Source organism: Asparagus officinalis, chromosome 3 (assembly GCF_001876935.1).
Source record: "Asparagus officinalis chromosome 3, Aspof.V1, whole genome shotgun sequence".
NCBI classification, from domain to species: Eukaryota; Viridiplantae; Streptophyta; class Magnoliopsida; order Asparagales; family Asparagaceae; genus Asparagus; species Asparagus officinalis.
Genome location: NC_033796.1, coordinates 13,688,515 through 13,714,728, shown reverse-complemented (window position 1 = coordinate 13,714,728; position 26,214 = coordinate 13,688,515). Strand labels below are relative to the sequence as shown.

Here is a 26,214-nt window from a genome sequence, read left to right as displayed (position 1 = left end):
GGAGAGGGCAAGCACGAACACGTGAGGGTTCATCGATATTGATTTGGCCCATTTGGGTTAAGTGTGGGTCCCACTATAATTTTGTGGTAGGCCTTCTAAGGTGGATTGTAATGTAGAAAAATGTTAAGATCATCTTCAACCCATTGCATCAAAATAGTGCAAATTTTACATCGAAATGTTGCAAAAATCACATCTAACATTAATTCATCTTTAACTCACTGCAACATTTTTTACACCAAAAAAGAATATTCTCAGTATATTCCTTTTTATCTACTTTTATATTATTATTTTCTATTCCCTATATTTTTAACTATTTCAACAATTAACCCAACATATCAAATTTTATTTTTTTCACATATTCCTTTTTATCTACTTTTAATTATAATGTCTAGATTTTAATATTATAATTAATAATAATATCTTTTAAATTTTAAAATTATTTTTATAATTAAAAATAATTTATTTTGTCCAAATTATACAATTGGAGTAAAATTATAAAATTTAAATATTATTGGGGTTGTTTTATAAATTTAAATAAAATATGAACAGTAATGAAGCGATGAACAGTACGACTCCATATTTGATGCAACACTGTTCAAATGCACCAAAATGGCGCAAGAAATGGGGTAGGGTTGGAGAAGGAACAGTACCAAAAAATGCATTGTTTGCACCATTTTGACGCTGGGTTGAATATGCCCTAAGGGCTGTTTGGTTGTCATGTTTTTTGTGGTGTAATACTATAGGCGTCAGATTGTTACACTAATTTATTAAAAAAGAGTGTTTTTTTAGCAAAGTAGGATGTGATATGACATGATAAAAGCTGAGTTGGCAGCCTTTTATTAATTCCCATCATGAGTTGGTGTTTTAGGGGTGTTTTACTGTAAGTGTCAAGCTAAGGTGGACCACTCAATCTCATATTACTGTCGCAATCCCATGAATTACATAAAACGAGCTAAACATTCCCTAAGTGTACTATTCTCTCATAATACTTTGACACTACTACTCACAAAAAGTGGGGTCATGATGACTCAACACCTAAAAATTGTAGTGGTGAGTCATTATGACCCCACTTTTTGTGAGTGATAGTGTCAAAATAGTACATGGAGTGGTAGATTTATCACTACTCTATAACGTATGGGTGCCTCCTAAATTTGTTATCCATATATAAATTCATATGGTAAATGGAATTTTTACACAAAAAGACCATGTTTTTTTGGATGAGGGAACTTCCCCACGGTCTTTTAGACTATACGCATCAAATTCCTAAACGTGGCTAAGGAACATCCCAAAACGCACGGCCTCATGTAATCTAGTAAATTAAATTAATGTGAGTGAGAGAGTCGAACATGAGACCTTAAAGCATTATTCATAAGTTGCTTACAACTCGGCTAGATCCTCTTAGCCATAATATTAAAGACATATTTGAACTTCGTAAGTTACTTATGTTTATTGATTTTGTTGTAGTTAATACCAATAAACAAACATAATATAAGTGTCAAAACAATGCTGACAGCTTCTGTGCTCAAATAAATGTTTTTTAGTACCTTTCATTGATTCATAAGCTAAATGGCTATTTTGGTGTTGCATGTACTGAGGCCCATACTAAAATTGATATTATACTTACTTTTTTCTCAACTTGTACCGTATCTTTGTTTTAAACTAAAGCCTTTTTAACATCCACTAAGTTCTAGGTGTTAATTTTTTTGTTTATGATCATGTTACCCTCATTGGCATGGCAATAGAATTCATTATTTTCGAACATTACCATTATAGCCTTCTGTAGTGAACGGTGTATATATGAGATTATGTTATAATCTCCTACTATTTGCATCAAATATACACAACTATAAACAAAATTTTTAACTTCTCGCTTTCGCTCCATGGAACTTCAAATAGGATTCCGACACCCTGTCAAAATATTATTTTGGATGATACCTTGCCAGGTATTGAAAGTTAAATTCATGGATACAAGTATGAGAATAATAAATTAAGAAAAAAATTTGTTAGATAAAAAATTAAATTGCAAAAGACCCAATCATCAGTAATTTAAACTAGCACACCATTATATATATATATATATATATATATATATATATATATATAATATATATATATATATTATATATATATATATATATATGGAAAAGTGAATCTAAGGTGACACCCTAGGCTCCCACCTAAGGACGCGGCCTAAAATCACATCATTCCCTAATATTTTTCTACGATCCGCTCCGTTGAACTTGATCTATACGTTCTTAAACTCAAACACACTAATTTTGGGGTGAACCCGTCGTGTTTTGACCATTCGTTGAGTCGTCCAAAAAGTTCTATTCATTCGAAACCGTTAAAATTGCGGCGAGTGGATGAAGGGTCAAAAATGACGGGTTCACGCCAAAATTAGTGTGTTTGAGTTTAAGAACGTGTAAATCAAGTTCAACGGAGCGGATCGTAAAAAAAATTAGAGAATGATGTGATTTTTAGGCCGCCGTCCTTAGATGGGAGCCTAGGGTGTCACCTTAGATTCACTTTTCCCTATATATAATATATATATATATATATATATATATATATATATATATATATATATATATATATATATATATATATATATATATATATAATATATATATATATATATATATATATATATATATATATATATAAAGATGAGGCTAAATTTTAGAAAGACACCCTTATATTTGGACATTATCAAGATATCCACCTACACCACCCCCCCCCCCCCTCAATATTAGAAACCACCCGTTAACCTGGGGCTTATATGAAAAGCCCCTTTTAGCTTTAGGATTTTTTAGAAAAATCCCCTATACAGCATAGCAAAGCAATTTTTGAATGGGTCGATAAAATAAACATCGGGGATAATTTGCAAATAAAAATTCTGGTTTATGCTTTTCTGAGCTTTCTCTGGAAAAATCTTAAATTTAAAAGGATTTCCTAATATGGGATTTTTTTAAATTTTTTTTGATATTTTGAAAATTAAGAAAGGTTATCTCATAATCATCCAAATTTAGGAGGTTTTCTGAAATTTAGCCTAAAAACAAACATGTGAAACATTTATTGTCTTCGCGCATAATCGTTAGCTCATCATTTTCATTATTTAATAAGCTGGCTTTGCTGATGCTTTTTAATACCAATTCAGATCATATTCCATTTTTAAACAGACGAAAGGAAAAAAGAGTAAAAAAAGGAAAATTATGAAAATATTAATACCTCCACAACATAATTAAACAAGAAGATAAAAAAAAGTATTCAACGGAATATCTCTTCTCATTTGTTAGGTTAGCATTGTCCTTTCAAGTTATATTTAACAGAATTTTTAACAAAAAGTTTTTAAAAAAAACATTTAAGGGTACAATGACCAAGTTGAGAAAAAAATAAGTATGATGACCAATTTAAGTAAGGAATCCTAGTACTGAGACCAAAATAGTCTTCTAGCCGATTCATAATGAAATTGTCCGAAAAAGATATGCTCTATTTATTCATATAAGATATTTCTCTCACGTTAAATTATATGAAATGTCACAATTTTATACCACACTAGTTCTTGTGCACATACAATGGCACGTGGTTAAATATCAAATTATTTTTTATTTTTTATTTCCTTATTATAAAGCAAGTCATATTTATTTTAAGCTAAATTCTATAAATATGGATTATTACATTTGTCATAAATTGTATTTAAACATTTTTTTAAAAAAAATTATAAAATGGATTTGTGTGTAAAGCTAGGATCAATATACTTTTATATACTTGCATACACAACATTTATTTTTTAAATTATATCACACTTCATGTAACATATTTGTTTATCGTATCAAATCATTGATTTCCAATTTGTTTATCTTAGTCACTAAATGTAGTGTTAAGTTTGGAAAAATATAATAATATATTGTTGATGTGTTAATAAAAATATAACCAAATACTTAATATTAAGATGGTTTGTATAAGCTCAGCACAAAGCACATACTTTTCACAAGACTACAAGACAACTTAACTATTTATAGACTTAAAATAAAAAAAATAAATACTAAAGATTAATGATGACTCTAGTATAATTTTATTCGACAAAATCATTCACATAAGCATATTAAAACTTTTGCATGAAAATCATTTCTAAAGTTCCTAATTTTACACAGAAAATTAACTTAGACTATAAAATATTTTTAAAAATAAAATCCTTTATTCCTTCTTTTTCATATGTAGTTGACCTGGTATCAATTATATATTCTCCACATTTATCTTTTTCCTGGGCAATTTTACTATAGTGTCTTCATCGTGTATATCAATTGTGATACCATGTTGGTATAATAGAGAGTAAAAGGTGAGGCAAGAGTCCAGAAAATATATTAGGATATACTTGGATCAATCAAATGATATTATTACTCGTATTTAATATGCATCAGAGATAAAATGTGTTGGCAATTTTAAACTATAAAACAGATTATATAGACCCTCTAACATAACTTTTTTAATGTAAGCAACCCTTAAGATTAATTTTAAAAATCTGTTGGAGCCAGGAATAAACAATTGACAAGTTTGCAGTGGAAGCTAGGGGAACACAATACATTCTTAAGAATTATTAATCTTTGCTTAATTTATTTATAATGATAGGATCTCATTATTAACTAACTATAAGGCCTAGTATTGTTGATGTTTGATATCACACAACTAATGAGAGCTATCCGCTGATGGATGCAGCTCAGATCTTCGCACTGATGACGAAGAGTGAGAGGATGAGAGATGGGGCCACTTCCTACTTTGACTTTATGCCTGGTTCTTAGAACTCGGGATGAATGGATAACATGCACACGAAAGAATCGTGAGAGGACGGGGCTTGTTTCCCTCATGGTACCTCTGACGATCAAGTCAGTTGGTGAACTTGAATGGGGTGAAAGAAGAACGATGTATATATCCTTATGCAATAGGTGCTTTTATTTTTGGGGTTTTAGATTGCGAACCTGCCGACTTGCCCATCCCTTTTTTATAGCGAATAACATCTGTATTTATAGAGGATGCCAAGGACATATTGATCACTTTATATGTGTACTATAAGACAATGGTGAGGAATGAGCTGGAGGTTGAGTCAGCTTTTGTTCTATACGTGTCGGTTTATGAGTGATGGGAGGTAACTTCAGCGATATTGGGGGCCAGCAGCCGATGAGTCTTGTCGATTTGTGAGTGACGGGAGGTCACTTCAGTAATATTAGGAGTCGGCAGCGAATGAGTCTTGTCGGTTTGTGAGTGACGAGAGGTCACTTCAGTGACATTGGGAGTCAGTAGCCAACGAGTCTAGTAGGTTTGTGAGTGACGGGAGGTCACTTCAACGACATTGGGAGCCAACAGCCGACGAGCCTTCAGACGGCTGAGGATAGGGACATAATGATGATCATTAAAGATTAAATAATATTAAGAAGTAATATTCTAGGTTGTCCTCAGGAGGAGTTCCAGCTAATGCTGAATAGCGATCTTTTGATATGAAGAGAATCGACTGAGTCCGCCTCTGAAGTCGTATTTGAGGAATGATGCCGACTCGATCGGGGGAGTGACGGTTCGGCTGTCCTTCAGGTCGACTTCGAGGAGTGTTGAATCTCTGAAATACTGATTTTTGTACCGACTAACACTGCCTTCCGAGTCGGCAGATCGCGTCGGCTCGGCTAAGGGGTCGAGATGCCTTGAGTCGACCAACAATATCTTCCGAGCCAGTCTGCCTGGTGGGTAAAGGTGTTGGCTTGCAGGATTGCATATTTACGGAGAATAGGGGACACCCTATAACATATATTATTATTTTTATTATGCGTTAAAGAAAGGCAGAGAACCTAGGTAAGTCCTCATCACAATGAATGTTATACAATTTAAGTATAAAGGAAAAAGAAGAGTTGATCAATAGTGTAGTTGGTGAGGGGGAAACTCTAAAAACGTAATTTGGATATGTGGATATATTATAGATGGAGATCGAGAAGAGTGGTTTTGAAAACTGTGGGTTTGTGGGAGTATTTTAATATGGTTTGTGGTTTTCTTTGTTCATTTTCAAGATATTCGTGGTCTTGTGAGTATATATAGCTATAACATTACTATTCTCTTTTGATTTTGTTGAATAGTTTGGGTGTAAAAAAGTTTTAAATTATCTAATCGGCTAAAGTACGATCATATAAGTTAAGCCTACACATGAAATTTATTTTAACCAATACATATATGTAAGTATTACAAATGGCATTAAGATCTAAGATATGTGTGAGATTCTCTTTGACTTTTATACAAACAGTATTTATTTAAATAATAATAGTATAATTAAACTTTATAATATGGAAAAAAGATCAAATATATAATATAATTAATTACTTTAAAATAATCTAATAAGAAGAAAATAGATGAAAGTAATGTGAAAATTATTATAATTTCATAATTCATAATTTTTAAACAATCTAATCTAATCTAATAAAAAGAAAATAACAAAGACATATACCTGTTAAAAGAGATGAAAGTTCTATGAAAAATTTTATAATTTCTGATCTAAAAAAATCAAACATACCATATAATTAATTTCTTTAAAATAATCTAATCTAATTAGAAAGAAAATAGATGAAAGTATTGTGAAAATTATTGTTATTTCTTAATATGGAAAAAGTATTAAATATATAATATAATTAATTACTTTAAAATAATCTAATATAATCTAATAAAAAGAAAATAACAAAGGCACATACCTATAGAAGGAGATGAAAATGCTATGGAAATTGTTGTAATTTCTTGACTTATATATATTGGTATGTGATATTGCATGTGAGATGATAATAATAATAAATATTGTTCTTTTTAAATAATAATATAATTAAACTTTAAAACTAATTATACAGTACAATGAATAACTTGAATTTTAGTCGGTGAGAGATCGTCACGTTGTATCCTCAGGTCACAATTGTTTGTTTTAATTTTTCTTTTTTAGAATTTTGAGAATGACTTTTACCTCTTTAATTTGTTTAGGGGGTTTTGTAAATATCTTGTCCACATTATGTATATTTGTAGGGTTTGCGTTGTTCTTGGGTTTGATCTTTGGGACAAACATTATTTGTCACGTTAATTTATTTGGTTTTTGTGTATACGTCCTTCGTCTTGTAGACATTTGTAAATTTGGTATTTAATAGTTTTATTCAGGTTTACATTTTAATTTAAACTTATTGATGTTAGGTGATCACACAATCAATTATATCTGTAGTTGGATGGGGTTGAAGTTGATGATGGGCTGCTTTATTTCCCGAATATCCAGTTCTGAGTTGGGTTGTTGAAAAACCTGCATATGTAGAAACACGTGAGAGGACAGGGACTGGTTCCCCCATGATTTCTCTGACAATCAAGTCAGCTGGTAAGCTTGAGTGGGGAAAATAAAGAACTTTGAGAGTTCTTGTGTGTACAATATAAATTGTAGAGAAGATGAGATCTACCGATCCTTTGAATGAAGGAATAGTACCTCTTGTTTATAGTAGCATTGAAAGGGTAGAATCGTCATTGTGACACAGGATGGAAGTGAAGAAATATGGGCTGGCGGCTATGCCAACACTCATTTTACAAGTGTCAGTTGGCGACTGGAGGAGAGATCACCTCGGCATTGAATGGGTAGTGATCCGATGAGTCATGACGGTGCTAACGTGATCCGATGAGTCATGAAGACTATCGGGGCTATAGGTATGATGGTGTCTGCCAAGCTTTAAATATGATGCTGACACATTGTCAGTGGGAGAGGCTCGAGGCTGAGGTTGTCCTCTAGCTTCATCGAGAAGTAACGCTTTTCGAGTCGACCTCGTGAGGCGTCGAGTAGATGGTCGAGTGGGCTCATTGCGAGTCGTCTTCGACAAAATGGGCGACAAGTACTACCTTTCGAGTCGACACGAGGGAATGTCGACTTGGCGAGTCGGCTGAGTTGTCATCCTTATTGGTCTTCGACCACCAACTTGATTAGGACATTGCATGCAGATGTACAACTATCCGCTGCTAGCAAAGGGTCGCACTTAGACACCATAACAAATCTATATCATCATCTTCATACTATGTATATTAAATACAAATTCATCAATTTATCAACTTACTCTTTCTTAATGGATTATTATTTGAATTCCAATGGTATTTTTGTCAACCGAAAGATTTTTTCCGAATTCGTGATTTTAAATGGAGTATGATATTGTTATGATCATTCATCGCACCAAAATAGGAGTATCAGAAGAATACATGCATAAGCCCAAGCGAGCAATGGTCCGAATCAACTTTAGAGGCTCAAAAGTACAGTCAGAGCTAGGTTCATCGACTAGATGAGCAGACAAGCCTTATTCCGATCGACAGGTCATTATGGCCGACTCGAAGAACGAGATCAGTCGTTCCCTCGCAATTAAGACGACTCCTAGAGCAGATGACTCGATTACACGCCTGACCCGAAGTCCACTCGACTGTCGAGTCACCAAATTATAACGATGGTTCACGGATCAACCTGTCTTGACTAAAGGGATAAGATCCGACCGGGATCACTCCAAATGTCACTCAAAGCTACAGCATTGACCAGTCCTATCAAGATATACGCTCTGACAAGGATCTCCAGCACGAGCCGTTTATTCGACTTACAAGTCATTTCCCAGAAGATCGCCATAATGTTTTCCTGTGCACGAGTGACTTCTCCTCCAATCGCCAGTCGCCATCTGAAGAAAGAAGGACATCCACACAGCCGACCTACCCTACACCCTGCCTAATCTGACAAACCCAGAGCACTGAGAAGACTTCTCTCCACTGACACCGAGTGACTTCCCTCACAGTCGCCTGCCGACACCTGGAGGAAGAAAGATGACTCAGCCGTCTGTCTATCCACCTTTCAAACCGCCTCCTATGCATAGTCAATAAAAACCAAGGGTCAAACTCCAGGAGGCAAGTGGGCTATAAAGGGAGGTAAGGAAGGTAAGGCGAAGGAGGTTGGCAACTTCTTTTGGCACCTAAGCTTTTCTCCTTCTTTTGTATTTTTAGTACTTCCAGCAACTAAACCCCCGGGCAAGGATTCAATGGCTCAGGGGCCTCTCAATGAACCCTCCTCAAGTTCATCAGCTGACTTGACCGCCGGAGGTACCACGGGAAAAACTAGTCTCGTATTCCTGCGATTCTTGCATGTGCAGGCTATCAGTCCACCCCGCGCGCTCAGAATCAGGCATAAAGTCGAAGGAAGAGTCGGCCCCAACATTCATCCTCTCCTTCTTCCCCATCGTCGCTAGGACAGCAGCTGCATCTGACAACGGGAAACCTTCATCGACTGTTTGTTTACGAGCATCAACAGATATGATATGATATAAAGAAATGAAGTACGATGTTTCCTTTTCTTTAGAATAGAAAAGGCCATTTCCAATAAGTATTCATTTATAATTCATTGAAAATATAACTATATCATTGTACCTTCACATATATGTATTCATATTTATTTCTGTTCTATATTCAGAACAAGTCATAATCAACCCCAAAATGATAAATCAATCATTATTGAAATATGAAGTGAATTTATCCCTGCATCACAGCTACACTTAACCGTTAAAAAATCCCAATCTAAACTACATTTACTAGCCAAAAAATAGAAAAAAAATGTTAATCTCTCGATCTATTCATGATCTAAACAAGTCATAATGATGATTGACTTTTCTAGACGGAATTTTCTGTCTAAGATACTCCGTTTTTTAGCAGTGTCTAGATACACCTAACAATTCAATTAACTAGCTTATATTAGGCCCATTTAGCCATGAGAGACATGCCTCCAGCGCCAAAGAGCACTGCCGCAAACGACCACAACTGGAGCCCGATGCTGCTCTGAAGTTTAGGACCCATGAAATCTGCAGCTAAGAGATCAACAAGCGCCATGTAATTCAGCAGCCCAGCCGAGCACGCGTTCAGCAATCCCTCGACGATGAGGGCTGTCGGGCTGCTGTCGCTGTACACGTTCGTCAGTGCTATTCCAAGCGCAATGCCGAATGGGGTTGTAGTCGCGAAGAAGAAGGCCAGGATTGATTTCATCTTTAACCCGTACTCCGCCTGTAATTAAAACATCGCGCACAGTTTGTGTCAGTAATTGAACAAACTAATACTGTAACATATAATTTAGAGTATATATAGTACGATTTCTATAAGTAAGCTGGCTATGAATGACGTCCATAGAAAATCACGCGTTATATTTAACCTCGGTATAGCATTAAAGTGTGTTATTAATGCCAGGTCTGCTGTTAGTTTTATTATGATCAGCTTGTGGTTTCAAGATGGTAATTAATGAGGATATGATCAAAATACTTTTAATCAATAGTAGCCAGTACTAACCATTTCAAAACTTTCCCAATAAACTTGAAAAGATTGAACAAACTGTACATGCTATAAAAATAACTGCCTAGTAAAATACGTAGATGAAATTAAAATTAAAGATAGCCTTACCTGTAGGATGCAACCACCGAGACCCATTCCTTCAAAGAGCTGATGAAAACAAAGCGCAGCCACCAAAGGCCTAATCGTACAAGGACTCTGAGATGCCCCCATTGACAACCCAATCACCACAGAATGAACCACAATTCCCATTTCCAAAACCTAGCCCCCATTGACAACCCAATCACCACAGAATGAACCACAATTCCCATTTCCAAAACCTAAAAAAATTCAACCACAAAATTTTAAAAAAAAAAACGAAAATGAAAAAGCTTCCAAAATTACAACAAAAATATCAGAAATGTTGGCTCACCTGCGCTACAATCCGATGCCTAGCGATCGTCGGATCCTGTGCCAAATCCTTACCACCTCCGTTCGCCGCGACAATCTCTTTACTCTTCTGACTCTCGTGATCCACAACCGACGCAGGTCCGCAGCTATGCCTTATATTGAACCTCGCCATCATAAGCGAATCGATCATCAACGTGACCAACGCGGAGAGCATCGCGGCAAAAGTCGTGAACGGGAACTTCCTCCAGGGGTTCTCAGGCAAGCACGGCGAATGCAGATCATCGAACGAGTCGGGCAACACGTGCATGTACCCCGTAGCAAGAATCACGCCGGAGGCGAACGCCTTGACGAGCACGAAAATGTTGGCGCCGGGCCTCAGGGCCGGCACTGAGCGGGAGAATAGCGGTAGGCAGACGCCGATCATGCTTGCTACCAAGATACCGGCGATTGCGATGAGTTTGAGCCGGAGGGCTTCGGGCGGCGGCGGTGGAGATGAGGAGGAGGAGAGTGGTGGTGATGAGAGTGGATATTTTGGGGGACATCGTTCGGTTAGGGGTTGTGATTAGGGATCTAGTTAGTAGGATTTATAGAGACTGAGTTAGTGTCGAGATTAGCGGGAGCATAATTTTTGAAATGGTTCTTTGGACTGATTTGCCCTTGAATTTGCTACTGATTTACGTTGAGTTTGTGGTTATTAGGCGGTTGATAAGGTAGAGTTTGAAGGGTGGGTTGGGAATTTTGAGTACGGCGTGTGTTTTCCCGAAGGAGGCACGCGCGGGAGTGTGCTGTACGGATGGGGGGAGAAGGTGGAAGGTAAAATGCGGCGTGAGCGTGAAGGGAATGAGTGTGGTAAAGGTGCTGGGTGGGAAATTTTAACCGTAGGGTTAAAATTTTGGATCGTTTAAGAATAATAATCTTACTTTTCCCCCCTCCTCTTATTCCAGCTAATTTTTTTCTCATATCTTAAAATCCACGGCAGATTATAGTTAATTAGGATATGGGGCCACAGGGCACTTCTTTATCAATTAATTTGACAAATATTCATAGTTTTAGACATGAACAAATTATCTCAAATTTTAGTGGAGATCTGTCTTTAGTTTTTAGAAACGCCAGCAGAACATAAAATCTCTCACCACGTTTTAAAAATTAATTCGTGCATTGTGGAAATACCTAAATAATTTGACATTTATGCACTAGTAGAAAATCACGTATTCTAAACGGAATATTCTAGATAGAATTTTTTTTGTCTAGTTTGCTATTAAACTAGACAGAAAATTTCTGTCTAGTTTGCTATTAAACTAGACGGAAAATTTCCGTCTAGGCTAAAACATTCTAAACGGAAATTTCTGTCTACGATAGCAAAATAGACGATTCTTTTATATTTATTTTTTTTAAAAATTGGTCAAATATCCTAGATGAAAATTTTCGCCTAGGATACTTGGCCCATTTTTTTTAAAAAAAATTAACCCATCAAAACCCAGCCGCCCTCCTTTCCACCCAAAATCGAAATTTTCATCCCTAAAATCGAATTTCATCCCCCAAAGTCGAAATTTTCAGGAACTCCCCCCCCCCCCCCCAAATCCTCAACACGAAGTTCATCCCCAAAGTCGAAATTTTCAGGGAAACCCCCCCCAACCCCCAATCCCTTCGTCTCCACCTCCCTCCTCAACATGTACACCCGCGCCAAGGGGGTCCCTTCCGCGCGCGCGGTCTTCGACTCCATGCCCCAGGAGTCGGTCGGGATGGTCATCACCGCCATGGTAATGATCACCTACTATGCGAAACCCGGCGATTTGGAGAGCGCGCGACAGATGTTTGAGCGAACGATCGGGCGAGATTGCGTCTGTTGGGACGCGATGATCGATGGGGTACGCGGAGCACGAGCGAGATTGCTATTCCCAGTAACATTTCTGTTGTATTTAATGTTCTCAATCATGTAATATATATATTTGTTTAGTAATCTTTATCCTCTGAATTATGGTAAATAATTGAAAATTTTAGTGCTATAGTTGATGATGTTGGAGTTTAATTTAGCTGTCCGATATCATATTATCGGTCAATATCTAATGACAAACTTTACTGAATTATATTTGAAGCTTCTATTGTTAACTGAAGCGAAGGTGATTGAAGTAAAGCATCCGAAGTTGAGGCTATGTAAGTTTCTTGTTAGGCTTTCATTATTTAAATTGATTGTAATATAAAAATTTATTACTTCTACTTTTTGCATTTCTATTATATTAAATATTGTTGGAAACATATACAATAGTTTGAAATTTTTATTATGTTATTATTAGTATGTTTGCAGTACAATTCAGCGCACCGTCTCTAATGAACAAGTGTACTTAATTCTTCGTTTATATTACCAATTACATTCACTACAACCACTATTTTCAATTTATACCATTCTAGTATCTTGCAAAATAAAATACACACAATTATATGTTATTTGATAAATACACATATATGGATAGGACAAATGCTCCAATTCATGTCGTATGCTTTAATTTATGAACTGTATTTTGGCAAATTTCATGTAGTACACTTAACTATATATGTTTATGATGATCTTCAGTCTTTACTGTGGTTTCCATTTGTGAGAATATTCTTAATTAACCAACCTAGAATAGCGTTAGAGATGAAGAGTTTAGATTCACTGATATAGAATATTGTTAGCCTGTCATTTTTTATACATACATATGTATACTGCAGGGATCACCACAGAATGACAAATGATGGGAAAAATTAGTAATAATTTAGTCCATGCAAACAGGCCGAACTGATTCTTTTTGTACTTTTATATTAATCATATAAGCATGTCTTCCTTTTGATTCTTTCAAAAATGACTACTCAATGTTTGATTTTGACCATTTTTCTTATGTATCTAGTGGATTCTAACTCTAGGTCATAATTTTTGTCAGGTTATGTTATGGAAGGAGAGGTCTAAAGTTGTATAACCTCTTCTTTTAGATGATTGAATGCAAACTTTATATCGAGTTGGGATAACTGCTCGCATTATCTATCTCTAGCATATTCAAACTTTAGTTTGGTTGCCACGCTTGAAGTTGAATCTTGGTATTGTTTTCTCAACAACTTTCAGTGCCTTATCTGCATTGGATAAGTAGGAGAAACAGCTAGGTGAGGAGACGCTGAGGGGGGAATGGAGATGTTGGGAAAGGAGACGCTGAGGGGAAGGGTCATTAAAGAAATCTAGAAATTATCTGTGAATTGGTTCAATTGACGATTAGAGTTATCAGAGAATTGGTTCATTTCTCATGATTTTAATGATAACAAGTAGTATATTATGTGCTATTGAGGTCCGGCTTTAATGCGGATGAGGTTACAGCCGTCACAGTGCTGTTTGCTGTGGCGCAGTTGGGGTCGTTGGAGCCGGGAAGTGGGTGCATTCTTATGTTGAGAATCATAGGAGAAATATTGGGTTTAGTGTGAGAGTAGGCACGACGTTGATCGATCATACTCCCTTTAAAAGCACGAGTTCGGAAAATCTTTTTTAGACAAATATACCATTTTATAGTTTAAACTACCTTATCTATAATCAAATTCTAATTTTCAATGGTCAATATTACCCTTCACTATTTTGAATATTTTATTTATATCTTAATCTATCCTAATCATAATCATATCTTATCCTAATCCTATGTGAACCATGTTTAGCTTAACAATTTAAAAAAACTAATATTAATAAAATATATAAAACATAAAAATAAAATTAGTTTGTTAAGATAAAGAAATTACAAGTAGATAACATATTATAATACATGAAGTATTGCAAAAAACCATAAAAAGTTTTAAAATTGCAGAAAAGACCCTGAAAAGTTCAAAATTATAAACTCATCCAAATGTCTCAAAACTTAAAATAAAAAACATGAAATTAAAAAATTAACATCAGTTTGTAAAAAATTTAAATTTTACAGTTAACACCTCAATGTCTCAAAAATTATAGAAACACCCTCAAAAGTTTAAATTACAGACAAGCACATTAAAATTCAAAATTTTAAAACTTACAAACAATACATATTGAATTCAAGAGATTACCATGATACACCTAAAATTTTTGACATTTAAATTTAAATTTTTTAATTAACACCATCAATATCTCAAAAATTATAGAAACACCTTCAAAAGTTCAAATTAAAAAAAACCACCCTAAAATTCTAAAATTTGTAAATAAAATAAGATGAATTCAAGATATTACCCTTAGACACCTAAAAATTTAAAATTTGCCAAAATTAACCTCAAAATTTTTAAAAAACTCCTTCAAAATTTAAAAATCGTAAAAAAAACTCTAAATTTTCAAAATTTTTAGAAAATTTTACCAATATATATATATATATATATATATATATTTACATTAAAATTTCTAATTTAGGGATTTACTATCCATTTTCAGGATCTAAGAATAGTCTAAGTTGATACTGGTAAACAAAAACAATAAGAATTAATTAAAAACATCCGGTTAATGAATAAAATTTTTAAAAATATTATAGATTAAAAATTATCGGCACCATATAAATTAAAGTAATTTCATAATTTTAGTAATAAGTTGGGGTAGCCAAAATACATTCGTAACATTAATTGATAGATGTTTAAATCCATAGAAATGATAAAACACTATAATATTATACCTTCTCATTAATTGATTTTAATTTAGAAACTTTAATCTTTGACGTTAATAATATTTATAGGGTAAAAGAATACAAGAAATTACATATGGAGAAAGTATTAGAATATTTAGAGATAACTTTAAAAGAATTGAGTTATTTCCATTGCAAATGGGAAAGTGATGGAAATAAATCTAAAATTCAGAAAACGTCAATGAATCACTTGAATTGGCATTAACATAAGACATATCTATTAATAAAGCACTGAATGAGTTACATTAAAAAATAATTTATTAACTTTATCCTAATCAAAGAAAAAATCTCCATGAAAGACATAAGAAAAATTAGTAAGTATTCATAAATTCCATACTGTGTTCTTCAAATTAAATATTAATGTTAATATTATAATCTAAGAGAAATTAGTAATGAATCATGCAGGTATTTAGTTTAGATCTTTATGGAAAATGACAGGGATAGAGCAAAGGTAATATTATTAAAATAACAGAAATTCTTATTGGATGCACATCAGAAGAATTCATTTTAGAGGAAAATAAAGAGATAACTTCTAATTTATTTAAGTAATAAATTAGGAACACGAAGAATTTTATATATATGAAATTAATATTTATTCTCATTGAAATAGAAAAAAATCAAAGTCTATATTTTGAGCAGTTTGTGTTGAACATCATAAGTACATTTGACTTCTTTGTAAAGTTAAATGAGATGATAAAAAATTAACGAGCCTAGGAAAGATAATAGCATAAAAAATACAAAATTAGCCTGATGTCACAATTGATGTAGATGATGAAGACAATACTCTAGAATTGTCCGAGAAATGATAAATGATAAACCTGAAGAAGGATTGATCTTAACTCAATAAAAAATAAAATAGAAGAAATAAAAACAATATTTTATGAATATTTTATAGAATAGTTTAATTATTTTGAGTGAAATTAGGAATCTTTAGAAGGGAGTTTCATGAATTTTTTTCAGTACTTTTATATTCTTATGTGGATGTTTTTATCATATAAAAGTATACTAGAGTTAGCATTAATCTTTAATTTATATTTTTTTATGAAGTCTATCAATGATTAGGAATAAACTTCATATTCTCTTTTGCATCGTTTTAACATACTTTAAATCAATCATTTTGCCATATTGGTTTTAAATATTCACCTTCCTTGTATAACACTATTTTAATATTTTTCACTTTGCAATGCTATACTTTCTCAAATAAAGCTTAGTTTCATATCGGTCAAAAATAATATGAAAATTTAAATTATTTTTAAATTATATTTGTTTTTTGTCAATTCAAATATCAACATGAAAATTTAAATTGGGTGTATCCCATTTAAACAAACATAAAAAAATAATCGGGATGTAAGAGTTTAAAGAAAAAAATGAGCACAAACTGCCAAAAATACTCATGGTATTAAATCACGTGCATTGCACGTGTGTAAAAACTAGTATATTTTATAAGTGTGGCAGCTTGCACGATGTGTGCTTGGCATTTGATAATATGCCTGAGAAGGACGTTGTTGCTTGGGATTCGATGATTGTTGGTCACGCAATGGACACAGCCGGTGTAAGGTATTTTTATGTTAAAGTTTATTTTTGCTAGCAAATCCTTATGATTTATTATTCTATTTTCATGTTAATTAAAGTTTATTTTTGCTAGCAAATCCTTATGATTTATTATTCTATTTTCATGTTAATTAAAGTTTATTTTTTCTAGCAAATCCTTATGATTTATTATCACACCCTTAGCACTAATTTTTATGTGCATTTGGATGCCCGCTTATTTTACTGTTTAATGTCACAACAGATCATTCTGGATTCTAATTTCTTCTTTTGTTTTGTTTTTATAGCTCATTTTGTTTCCATTTGCACTATTCCTTTGTCTGTACTAGAATTACCTTGTTGGAGCATTCAAGTCACCATGTAATATTGCAGTAATATTTTCTGATGGGACCGTGGTTTTAACAGGTGGCATGCCTCTAGTAGACCTGTTTGTCGATGCACTGACATCCCTTGTAAATAATTTATGTAAAAGTTTGTAAATAATTTATGTATCTCTCTAGTATTTTGGTGAATGTATTATTTGAATATAATTGGATTTGATATTAGAATATAATTAGATTGTGTTGGATGTGAATATAATTTGGTGTTGTTCAATATTGTGTACATTCACTCAAAGTAGATTCTGAAAAAAACCCTATTGTAGCATCCTAGACTGAAATTCTGTCTAGGATAGTATCATAGATGGAAATTTTGTCTAGGATAATCCTAGACGGTTGTTTTTTTTTTTTTTTGTCTAGAACTATTCTAGACGATATTTTATTCCGTCTATGATACTATCTATCCTAGACGAAAATTCTGTCTAGGATGATGCATTCTCGACGGCAACAAACTAAACTAACATCCTAGATGGAATACCATCTAGGATAACCAATTTAGATGGAAATCTAGCTATCCTAGACGGAAAATTCCGTCTAGGATGCTTGATTTTCTACTTGTGATGATGACCAAGAGTTCTAATTTTCAGATATTAAGCAATTGATCATTTGGTTCAGTATTAAACAATTGATCATTTGGTTAACATACTATTACATATCTTTCCACGTGACAACTATAATGCACAATTTCTGATCCTCTCCACTTCCAATAAGTAATAGGGAGATTACTATTTTTAACTCTAGCCACCGACTGTATAATATGTGGTCGTGATTTGTCTTCATGAATGTAAAATAGAAATGTGTATAATTTATGAGGATATGATTACGTGTTTATATATTCAGAATAAATCACAATCTTCCACAACCATCCACTAAATAATCAATAGTTTAAGTGAGAAGTATTGAATTCTCTACTACATTTCAGCATTAAAGAAGATCTAAATCTATAATATATTGGGATTTGAATTCTCTTGCTATCAGAAAGAAGCAGAGAGACTGCAGCTTTAAATCATAATTGTTGACTACTTAGTGGATGCTTGTGAATATTCATTCTAGATCACATAAACAATTATGATATCTTTCTCCCCCTTTTTTAAAGGCTCCAATGTAAATGATTATTTTAAGCAAAACTATATAAAGTTTACTATTAATAAAACAATCTCTTTATTCTCAAGATAAAATATGAAGAAGACGAAGATGATCAAAATTATAATGATTTCTAAATTTAACATTTATCATACCGTATGAATTTCTTTCATTCTTACATATTTTGCACACAACAAGAATAATCACAATCATTTGCTATATAATTGATGATTGAGATTAATGTAGCAGTCTCTCTTTGTAGTGGAGAGAATCTAAATCCTTTCGAAAATATATGTATTGAAAATATCTAAATATATATTGATCTTATGCAGTTGCAATTGTTTTGACGATTAGATTAATAGTTTTTTTTTGGGGGGGAATTATAATTTTGACTATCCCCCCGCCTCCCATACCCCTCCCCCCACCCCCACACACAGTGCCATAATTCTCTGATTTAATCTGTCGCCATATCAAATTTTGATAGATACAAACATGAGATTTCATTACTAAGACATGTTTGAGTTAGTATTCATATTCATGACTAAAAACGGGTACTAGTAAGTATCATGTAGATCCGTGTCTGATTCGTTTTGCAGCCCATAGTTCTAACTCATATTTGTTCATTTTTATGGATAAATGACCAATGATTAATCATATCATACTCCCTTTAAAAGAGGGAGTTATGAAAAAACTTCCGATGACTACATTACCCCCATTTTTTATATATATTACATTCTGATACTAATTAAACTAAATTAATTATTATTGTCAATTAATTATTTTATATCTCACTTTGAGTTTGTATAATTTGGTCTTTAAAACCTCCAACGTTATTGTAAAACTCTACATCATATCAATTATTATTAATGTATAATAATATATTAATAGATAATTACATGTTAATAACGTATTTATGGAAAGAGTAGAAAACATATAATTGTTCTAAAATTATACCATGAAGTCATATAGGAAAATTACAAAGAGTATTCTTATGTTTAGGTAACAAGACAGAAAGTACAAACATAAAATTTTTGAAAACATTATGATATTTAAGTGTAGCAAGATACGTTATCTAAAATAAAAAAAAGTGCAACAAGAAATTCCTAAAAACATTAGGATATTTAAGTGTAGCAAGATACGTTATCTAAAATAAAAAAAGTACAACAATATACAAGTGGAGGTATGTAAGTATAATTTTTGTAAACTATAAGGTATTTAAGTTCAGTTAAGCCTATAAAAGATTTGTTATCCATAAACAATAGCATATGATCATATTGATAAATAATATTCATCATACAATATGAGGCCAGATGCTAGGTTATATTTATATAGTAGAGGAGATGTGGAAAAATTAAAGCATCATATTTTGAACGAATCTCAAGAATTTATATTATTTCCTAAAATTATATACTTCGCTTAGAAAATATTAGAAGAGGCTTTCAAAGGACTACTACAAATTATTGGATATCAGATAAATATTGAACAAATAGAATTCACGATATCGGATTGCAAAAATTAGGGATATGTATATAATACTGGGTGTTATATGAGATAATATCCATACATAACATGATATTGTAATATATAATATGTAAACATATTAATAAATTTTAACCATAAGAATTTGCATCAAGATATATGCTTAAGTTTTGGGAGAGCCAAGACTGGAGAGATTTTGGAGAAGAATTGTGGCCTTTGTGGGTTTTTTAGGTTCCGATTTTGCTTCTCAAACAGATCCAAACCCGAGCCCACAATCAAATTAAAAAAGTCATAATTTTCTTGATATTTTCAAAGGGATATATTAGCCATATTTTCAATAATGGTTGATATATCAATAAAATCACCTAAAAAATATAAACTCTTACCGAAATAAAGTCTTTAACCCGATGTATTGCCTAATATAGCAATATATCGGCCGATATTTAATAGAATGCCTATAGGAGTAAATATGTAAAGGTTATTTAGATATTAGTTCCGTGATTTTAAATATCCAATGATTATACGCTAGTCCCTCAAAATTTTGAAATTGCTTATAATTTTAGGGACTAATATTAAATTATTAAAAAATTGAGGGACAAATTATAAATAAGTCATATTTAAAAGAAGAGTTAATTTTTTTAAAAAACTCTCTCAACTTTGGGGATTGTCTTAAAAAACCTACTCAACTGATTCAATTTAACAAAGGCCCTTATTATTATTATTTTTTTTTTTTGGGGGGGGGGGGGGGTGTTATAGATAACCCCTCTTAATTTTGGTGCAATTTTAGAAAACACCTCTCAACTATAGTATCTCATAAAAACTCCCCTAACGTTTTACACTTCTATCATTACACTTCAATCGTTACAAATGAATTCAAATAACAAAGAATAAAAATTACAACTTTTCGAAAATAAACACAAGATGCTGTTTTGCGGTCTCTTGCTTGCGTGGGTCTTTGGCCTGTGACGGGGACGTTGATATCCGTGGACTACCTGGCAATCAGATCTGGTCCGGATCAATCGGACAGAGCTTCGTCAATCCGCGAGGGGATCTAGGAACTTCTGATCCAGAAAAATCGGACAGAGCTTCGTCGATCCGCGAGAGATCTAGAAGCTTTGAAGCGTCTATCTCGGCTAAAGCGAGATATTAGCTCTTCTTAGTATTAACGCCAAGGGCTAATACTAAGGAACGGACACACGGGTGATGAAGATCTGATGAAGAATTCCCCTGAAGTGCTCGATCACTCTTCACTGCAGCAGGGCTTCGCCTCTTTCTCTCCAAAATTCCAGATCTGCAAAAAGTGAGGCCAAGGGTCACTATTTATAGGCAAGAGGGGTGTAGGGTGTCTAGGAAAAGCCTAGACACCCCTAGGGTGTCTCCACAATTCCAAGATACCTCTGGGGTGTCTCCGAATTTTGGAGACACCTTTGGGGTGTCTCCGAATTCTGGAGACACCTCTGGGGTGTCTCCACATTCTGGAGACACCTCTGGGGTGTCTCCGAATTCTGGAGACACCTCTGGGGTGTCTCCACATTCTGGAGACACCTCTGGGGTGTCTCCGAATTCTGGAGACACCTCTGGGGTGTCTCCACATTCTGGAGACACCTCTGGGGTGTCTCCACATTCTGGAGACACCTCTGGGGTGTCTCCACATTCTGGAGACACCTCTGGGGTGTCTCCGAATTCTGGAGACACCTCTGGGGTGTCTCCACATTCTGGAGACACCTCTGGGGTGTCTCCGAATTCTGGAGACACCTCTGGGGTGTCTCCGAATTCTGGAGACACCTCTGGGGTGTCTCCACATTCTGGAGACACCTCTGGGGTGTCGGTGTCTCGGAATTTCCGAGACACCCCTGGGGTGTCTCGGAATTTCTGAGACACCCCTGGGGGTGTTTTGGAATTCCTGAGACGTCCGTTGAGGTGCATTCGATTGTTTTCGCCGTAAATTCTTCGTCCGAACTCGGATTTTAGTGATTCGAAGTGCGTTGGAAGCCGGACGAAGAGTTCTATCAGCTCCATTGGTTGGATTGCTTGTGGAATGAACGAGACTCGAAGGGCGTTGTCCTTTTTTTGTGAACATCGCCGGGTTCCCGATTGGCCCGGGGCTTCGTTGTTCCGAAGTCCTATCAGCTCACGTAGGTCGATTATCGCTCTCTAACACTGAACCGTTCGTGGAGACCTATATGCAATTTTCGATGCCTACAGATACCCCCTCCAAAGCGTTCCGGACTCGTTTCTTTTATAGAAGAGGCTGGAATACTTTGGATGTGATTGGTCTAGCCTTCAGTCGGCGTAAGGACCTGTAGTTAGCTTCAACTCTTGGCTCCTTCGATTTTCGATCTATTCGATGCTTTGACGAATAGCCGAAGTTCTTTCGGCACTGCGTTTATCGCTTGGCCGTCGTCGGAGTCTCGAGTCTGCAGCTGATGGATTGAGTTTGGCTCGTGTCATTGAGTTGACTTTGAACTACCTCCGCCACATCGTGCTGGCTTAGGGTTTCGGATCAACTTTGAACTACATCCGTCACATTGTGTTGACTTAGGGTTTCGGATCACAGTATGTTGACTCTGGTTGCAACGTGTTGACTGGCGTTGACCTAGGGTTACGCGTTGACCGGCGTGGACCCTAGGGTTTCGAATCGTCAAACGTTGACTTGTGTGGATTTCGAATCCTCGACCGTTGACTTTGGTTGCAACGCGTTGACTGGCGTTGACCTAGGGTTACGCGTTGATCGGCGTGGACCCTAGGGTTTCGAATCGTCAAACGTTGACTTTGGTTGCAACACGTTGACTGGCGTTGACCTAGGGTTACGCGTTGACCGGCGTGGACCCAAGGGTTTCGAATCGTCAAACGTTGACTTTGGTTGCAACGCGTTGACTGGCGCTGACCTAGGGCTACGCGTTGACCGGCGTTGACCCTAGGGTTTCGAATCGTCAAACGTTGACTTGTGTGGATTTCGAATCCTCGACCGTTGACTTTGGTTGCAACGCGTTGACTGTCGTTGACCTAGGGTTACGCGTTGACCGACGTTGACCCTGGGGTTTTGGATCGTCGAACGTTGACTTGTGTGGATTTCGGATCCTCAAACGTTGACTTTTGTTGCAACGCGTTGACTGGCGTTGACCTAGGGTTACGCGTAGACCGGCGTTGACCCTTAGGGTTTTGAATCGTCAAACATTGACTTTGCTCACAACCCGTTGAGTGGGGTTGACCTAGGGTTACGCGTTGACCGGCGCTGACCCGGGGCTACGCGTTGACCGGCGTTGACCCGAGGGTTTCGAATCGTCGAACGTTGACTTTTGTTGCAACGCGCTGACTGGCGTTGACCTAGGGTTACGCGTTGACCGGCGTTGACCCAAGGGTTTTGAATCGTCAAACGTTGACTTTGGTCGCAACGCGTTGACTGGCGTTGACCTGGGGCTACGCGTTGACCGGCGTTGACCCGAGGGTTTCGAACCAACATGAGGAGAACCAGTTTATACTCGTGTGCTCCTGGGAGTTTTGGGAATTAGTTTAGCCTCGTGTACCCATCGGAGGTTGACGGGTTATTCTTAAAAATATTATACATAATATTTTCCAGGAACTTCCTGTCAACTATGAGAAACAGTTTAAACTCGTATTCTCATTGGAGTATAAATACAGGCGTCGAATATATCAAAAATATCCGAAAAGAGGTTCAAAATGCACATGAATTATCCCCGGACCCCTTCACACACGCGAGCCCACATTTCGCGGCCCACACGCGTATAAATCAACAAATCGCGGCCCACACGCGTATGAATCAACAAATTGGGTTTGGGTTCGGTTCAGACCGATCCGGTTCATGTGGGTTCGGTCCACCTTGGGTCCGGTTCAACTAAAACAAAAATCCACTTACAATCAAAAGAAACCGATCTCCTTCTTTCTTTTATTATATATTTTATTTTATTTTTTTTATTTTTTTATTTTTTTCGGTTTTGTCTGTTTCCTACAGTTCCCCCTCATTTTTTTTTTCGGTTTTGAAAGTTCCGCCTTTTTTTTTTTTTGCTTTTGGTTTCAAAAGTAGCTTTCATATTCCTCCTTCCAAGCTCTCATCCTCTTCAAAGCTTCAAGCAAGGAAAGTTGGGTTTGGAGGATCTTCAACAAAGTCTCCTCTTCAAAGATTCTTCAAGCTTTGGTAAGATTTTTTTTTTTTTCATAACTTCAATTTGATTTCCCCTCTTGAATTATTCAAAATCCAAAACCCTAGTTTGCTAATTTGAGGGTTTTTTTTTTCTGGCCGAAATTAGGGCTGAAATTTTTGGGGGTTTTTGTACAAAAATAGGACTGGACTTTTGAGGGTTTATGTGTAAAAAGAGGGACTGAACTTTTGGGGCTGAATAGTGCAAATATGGGTTGGAATTTGGGGGGGCTTATTTGCAAAATGGGACTGAAATTCGTGGGGACTTTTATGCAAAGATGGAACTAAAATTTTGAGGCTTGGATTCATGTCCATTTGATCAAGAAAAGTGAAGGGTGCTTTATGCAAGAGTTGTTGAGGGGTTAATTTGCAAAACAGCCCATAAATGTCTTAGAGGGGCTTATTTGCAAAAAGGCAGCGAATTTATGGCTGAAATCCAAGGAGTTTAGACCACAAATTCATGATCAAAATTTTGATAAAGGCATGTGGAGACCAAACCAAAATTTGTGGAGGGGTTTTTATGCAAAATTGGCTAAATTCTGCAAAAGGGTTTATTTGCAAAATTTAACCAAAATTGTGGGGTACCGGGGGGTGCTATATGATCAGATATGTTTGCGTGCACGAAATTTGTAGGTTTAATTGGACTTCAACTATAAGATCCTATTTACTCATAGGATTTAAGTTCAAGTTCTCAATTTTCTTTTTAAATTTCGTGTATTCATTTTTAGATTGTACCTGACTTGCTGCTTTTTTTTATTGCAGATTTTCGATGTCTCCATGCCGACCTCGACCTCGTAGGAGTCGTTCTCGTTCGCAGCACAGCGAGGAAGAGGTTCCCACGACATCTTTCCTAGCGGACTTTTCCTTTGGGGGTGAGAATTTACATTTTCTGTATCCCTGATTGACCTCTTAGCGGGTCATTAAGGAAGAACCGATACCTCTCTCGCGGAGGTTAAGGTTTCGGACTTGTTGGTTCTGCTATATCCTCGCTTGGCCCCTTCGCGGGTCATTCGGGAAGAACCGACATCCTCCTTCGCGGGGGTCGAGGTTTCAGACTTGGTGGCTCTGCTGTATCCTCGCTTGGCCCCTTCGCGGGTCATTCGGGAAGAACCGACATCCTCCTTCGCGGGGGTCGAGGTTTCAGGACTTGTGGCTCTGTTGTATCCTCGCTTGGCCCCTTCGCGGGTCATTCGGGAAGAACCGACATCCTCCTTCGCGGGGGTCGAGGTTTCAGACTTGGTGGCTCTGCTGTATCCTCGCTTGGCCCCTTCGCGGGTCATTCGGGAAGAACCGACATGAGGTTTCAGGACTTGTTTTGCCTGGCCAATTCAAGTCTTTCGGTATATTGGGGCGATATTGTGTTGTCTTACACTTTGTAGGTCGGTATATGTTACCACGTTGTTTACGTGATGACGCATACCGTTCTTTCAGTGTGGGACACTCAAAATCGTCACTCCAATTGCCCCCGTGGATGACTTAGTTCGCTCTCTTGTGAGATGGATTTTCTGACTCCGTTCTTGTGTTTTGTTACAGTCGAGTTCCCCTCGAGCAGTCTTCCTCCTCATGCCAATACTGGTTGTAGCCGGGAGGTCTTCTCTTCAGCTTCCATCCGGCAGGCCGTCAGTCCACTCCCTCAGTTTGACAGAGATCGTTCCGATGAATCTTGTCGTCTGATACGGGAAGGAGGGCGTCATTGCTTGCGCCAGCTTATTACGGATGCCTCCTTTACCGCGGATTCCACCTCTACTCAGGCTTTAAGGAAGCCGAGTTTCTTGTTCGGAGATCACGTCGAGGACCCTGCTACGCTGACCCTTACCGAGGAACACTGGCTGAATCTTGATGAAGGAGCTCTCTTGTACATTCCCTCCATTCCTCGCCAATATTCTTTCACTCATTTGAGGGGACAGGCCGTGGGGCGACAGATGTCCTGGGATCTTACTAAGGATGCTGAGCGAGTTCCGTGTGGATATACCTCTCATCACAAGACTCCCGGTTCTAGCGGGTATCATGATATTCGTGGTCTTCGGCCAGGGATCGTGGGCCTTGACACCGCACCCCCATGCGAGGTGTCAGCAGCTGCTCCTACTGTGAGTAATCGTCTGGCCCTTCTGGGGAGGAGATTACCTCCACCAGAGCCTAGATGCTATGGTTGGGCTTCCTCACTAGCCAAGGGGTGGTGGGC

General features: G+C 36.2%; 1 protein-coding gene across 1 annotated transcript; it reads right to left on the bottom strand.

Moving 5' to 3' along the window:
- On the bottom strand, positions 9,708 to 10,602 carry LOC109834650 (fe(2+) transport protein 1-like; the record flags this gene model as incomplete). Its single annotated transcript, XM_020402680.1, has 2 exons — positions 9,708 to 10,065; positions 10,456 to 10,602. Coding segments are annotated over 2 exons (453 nt in total), but the record flags the coding sequence as incomplete, so codon positions are not given.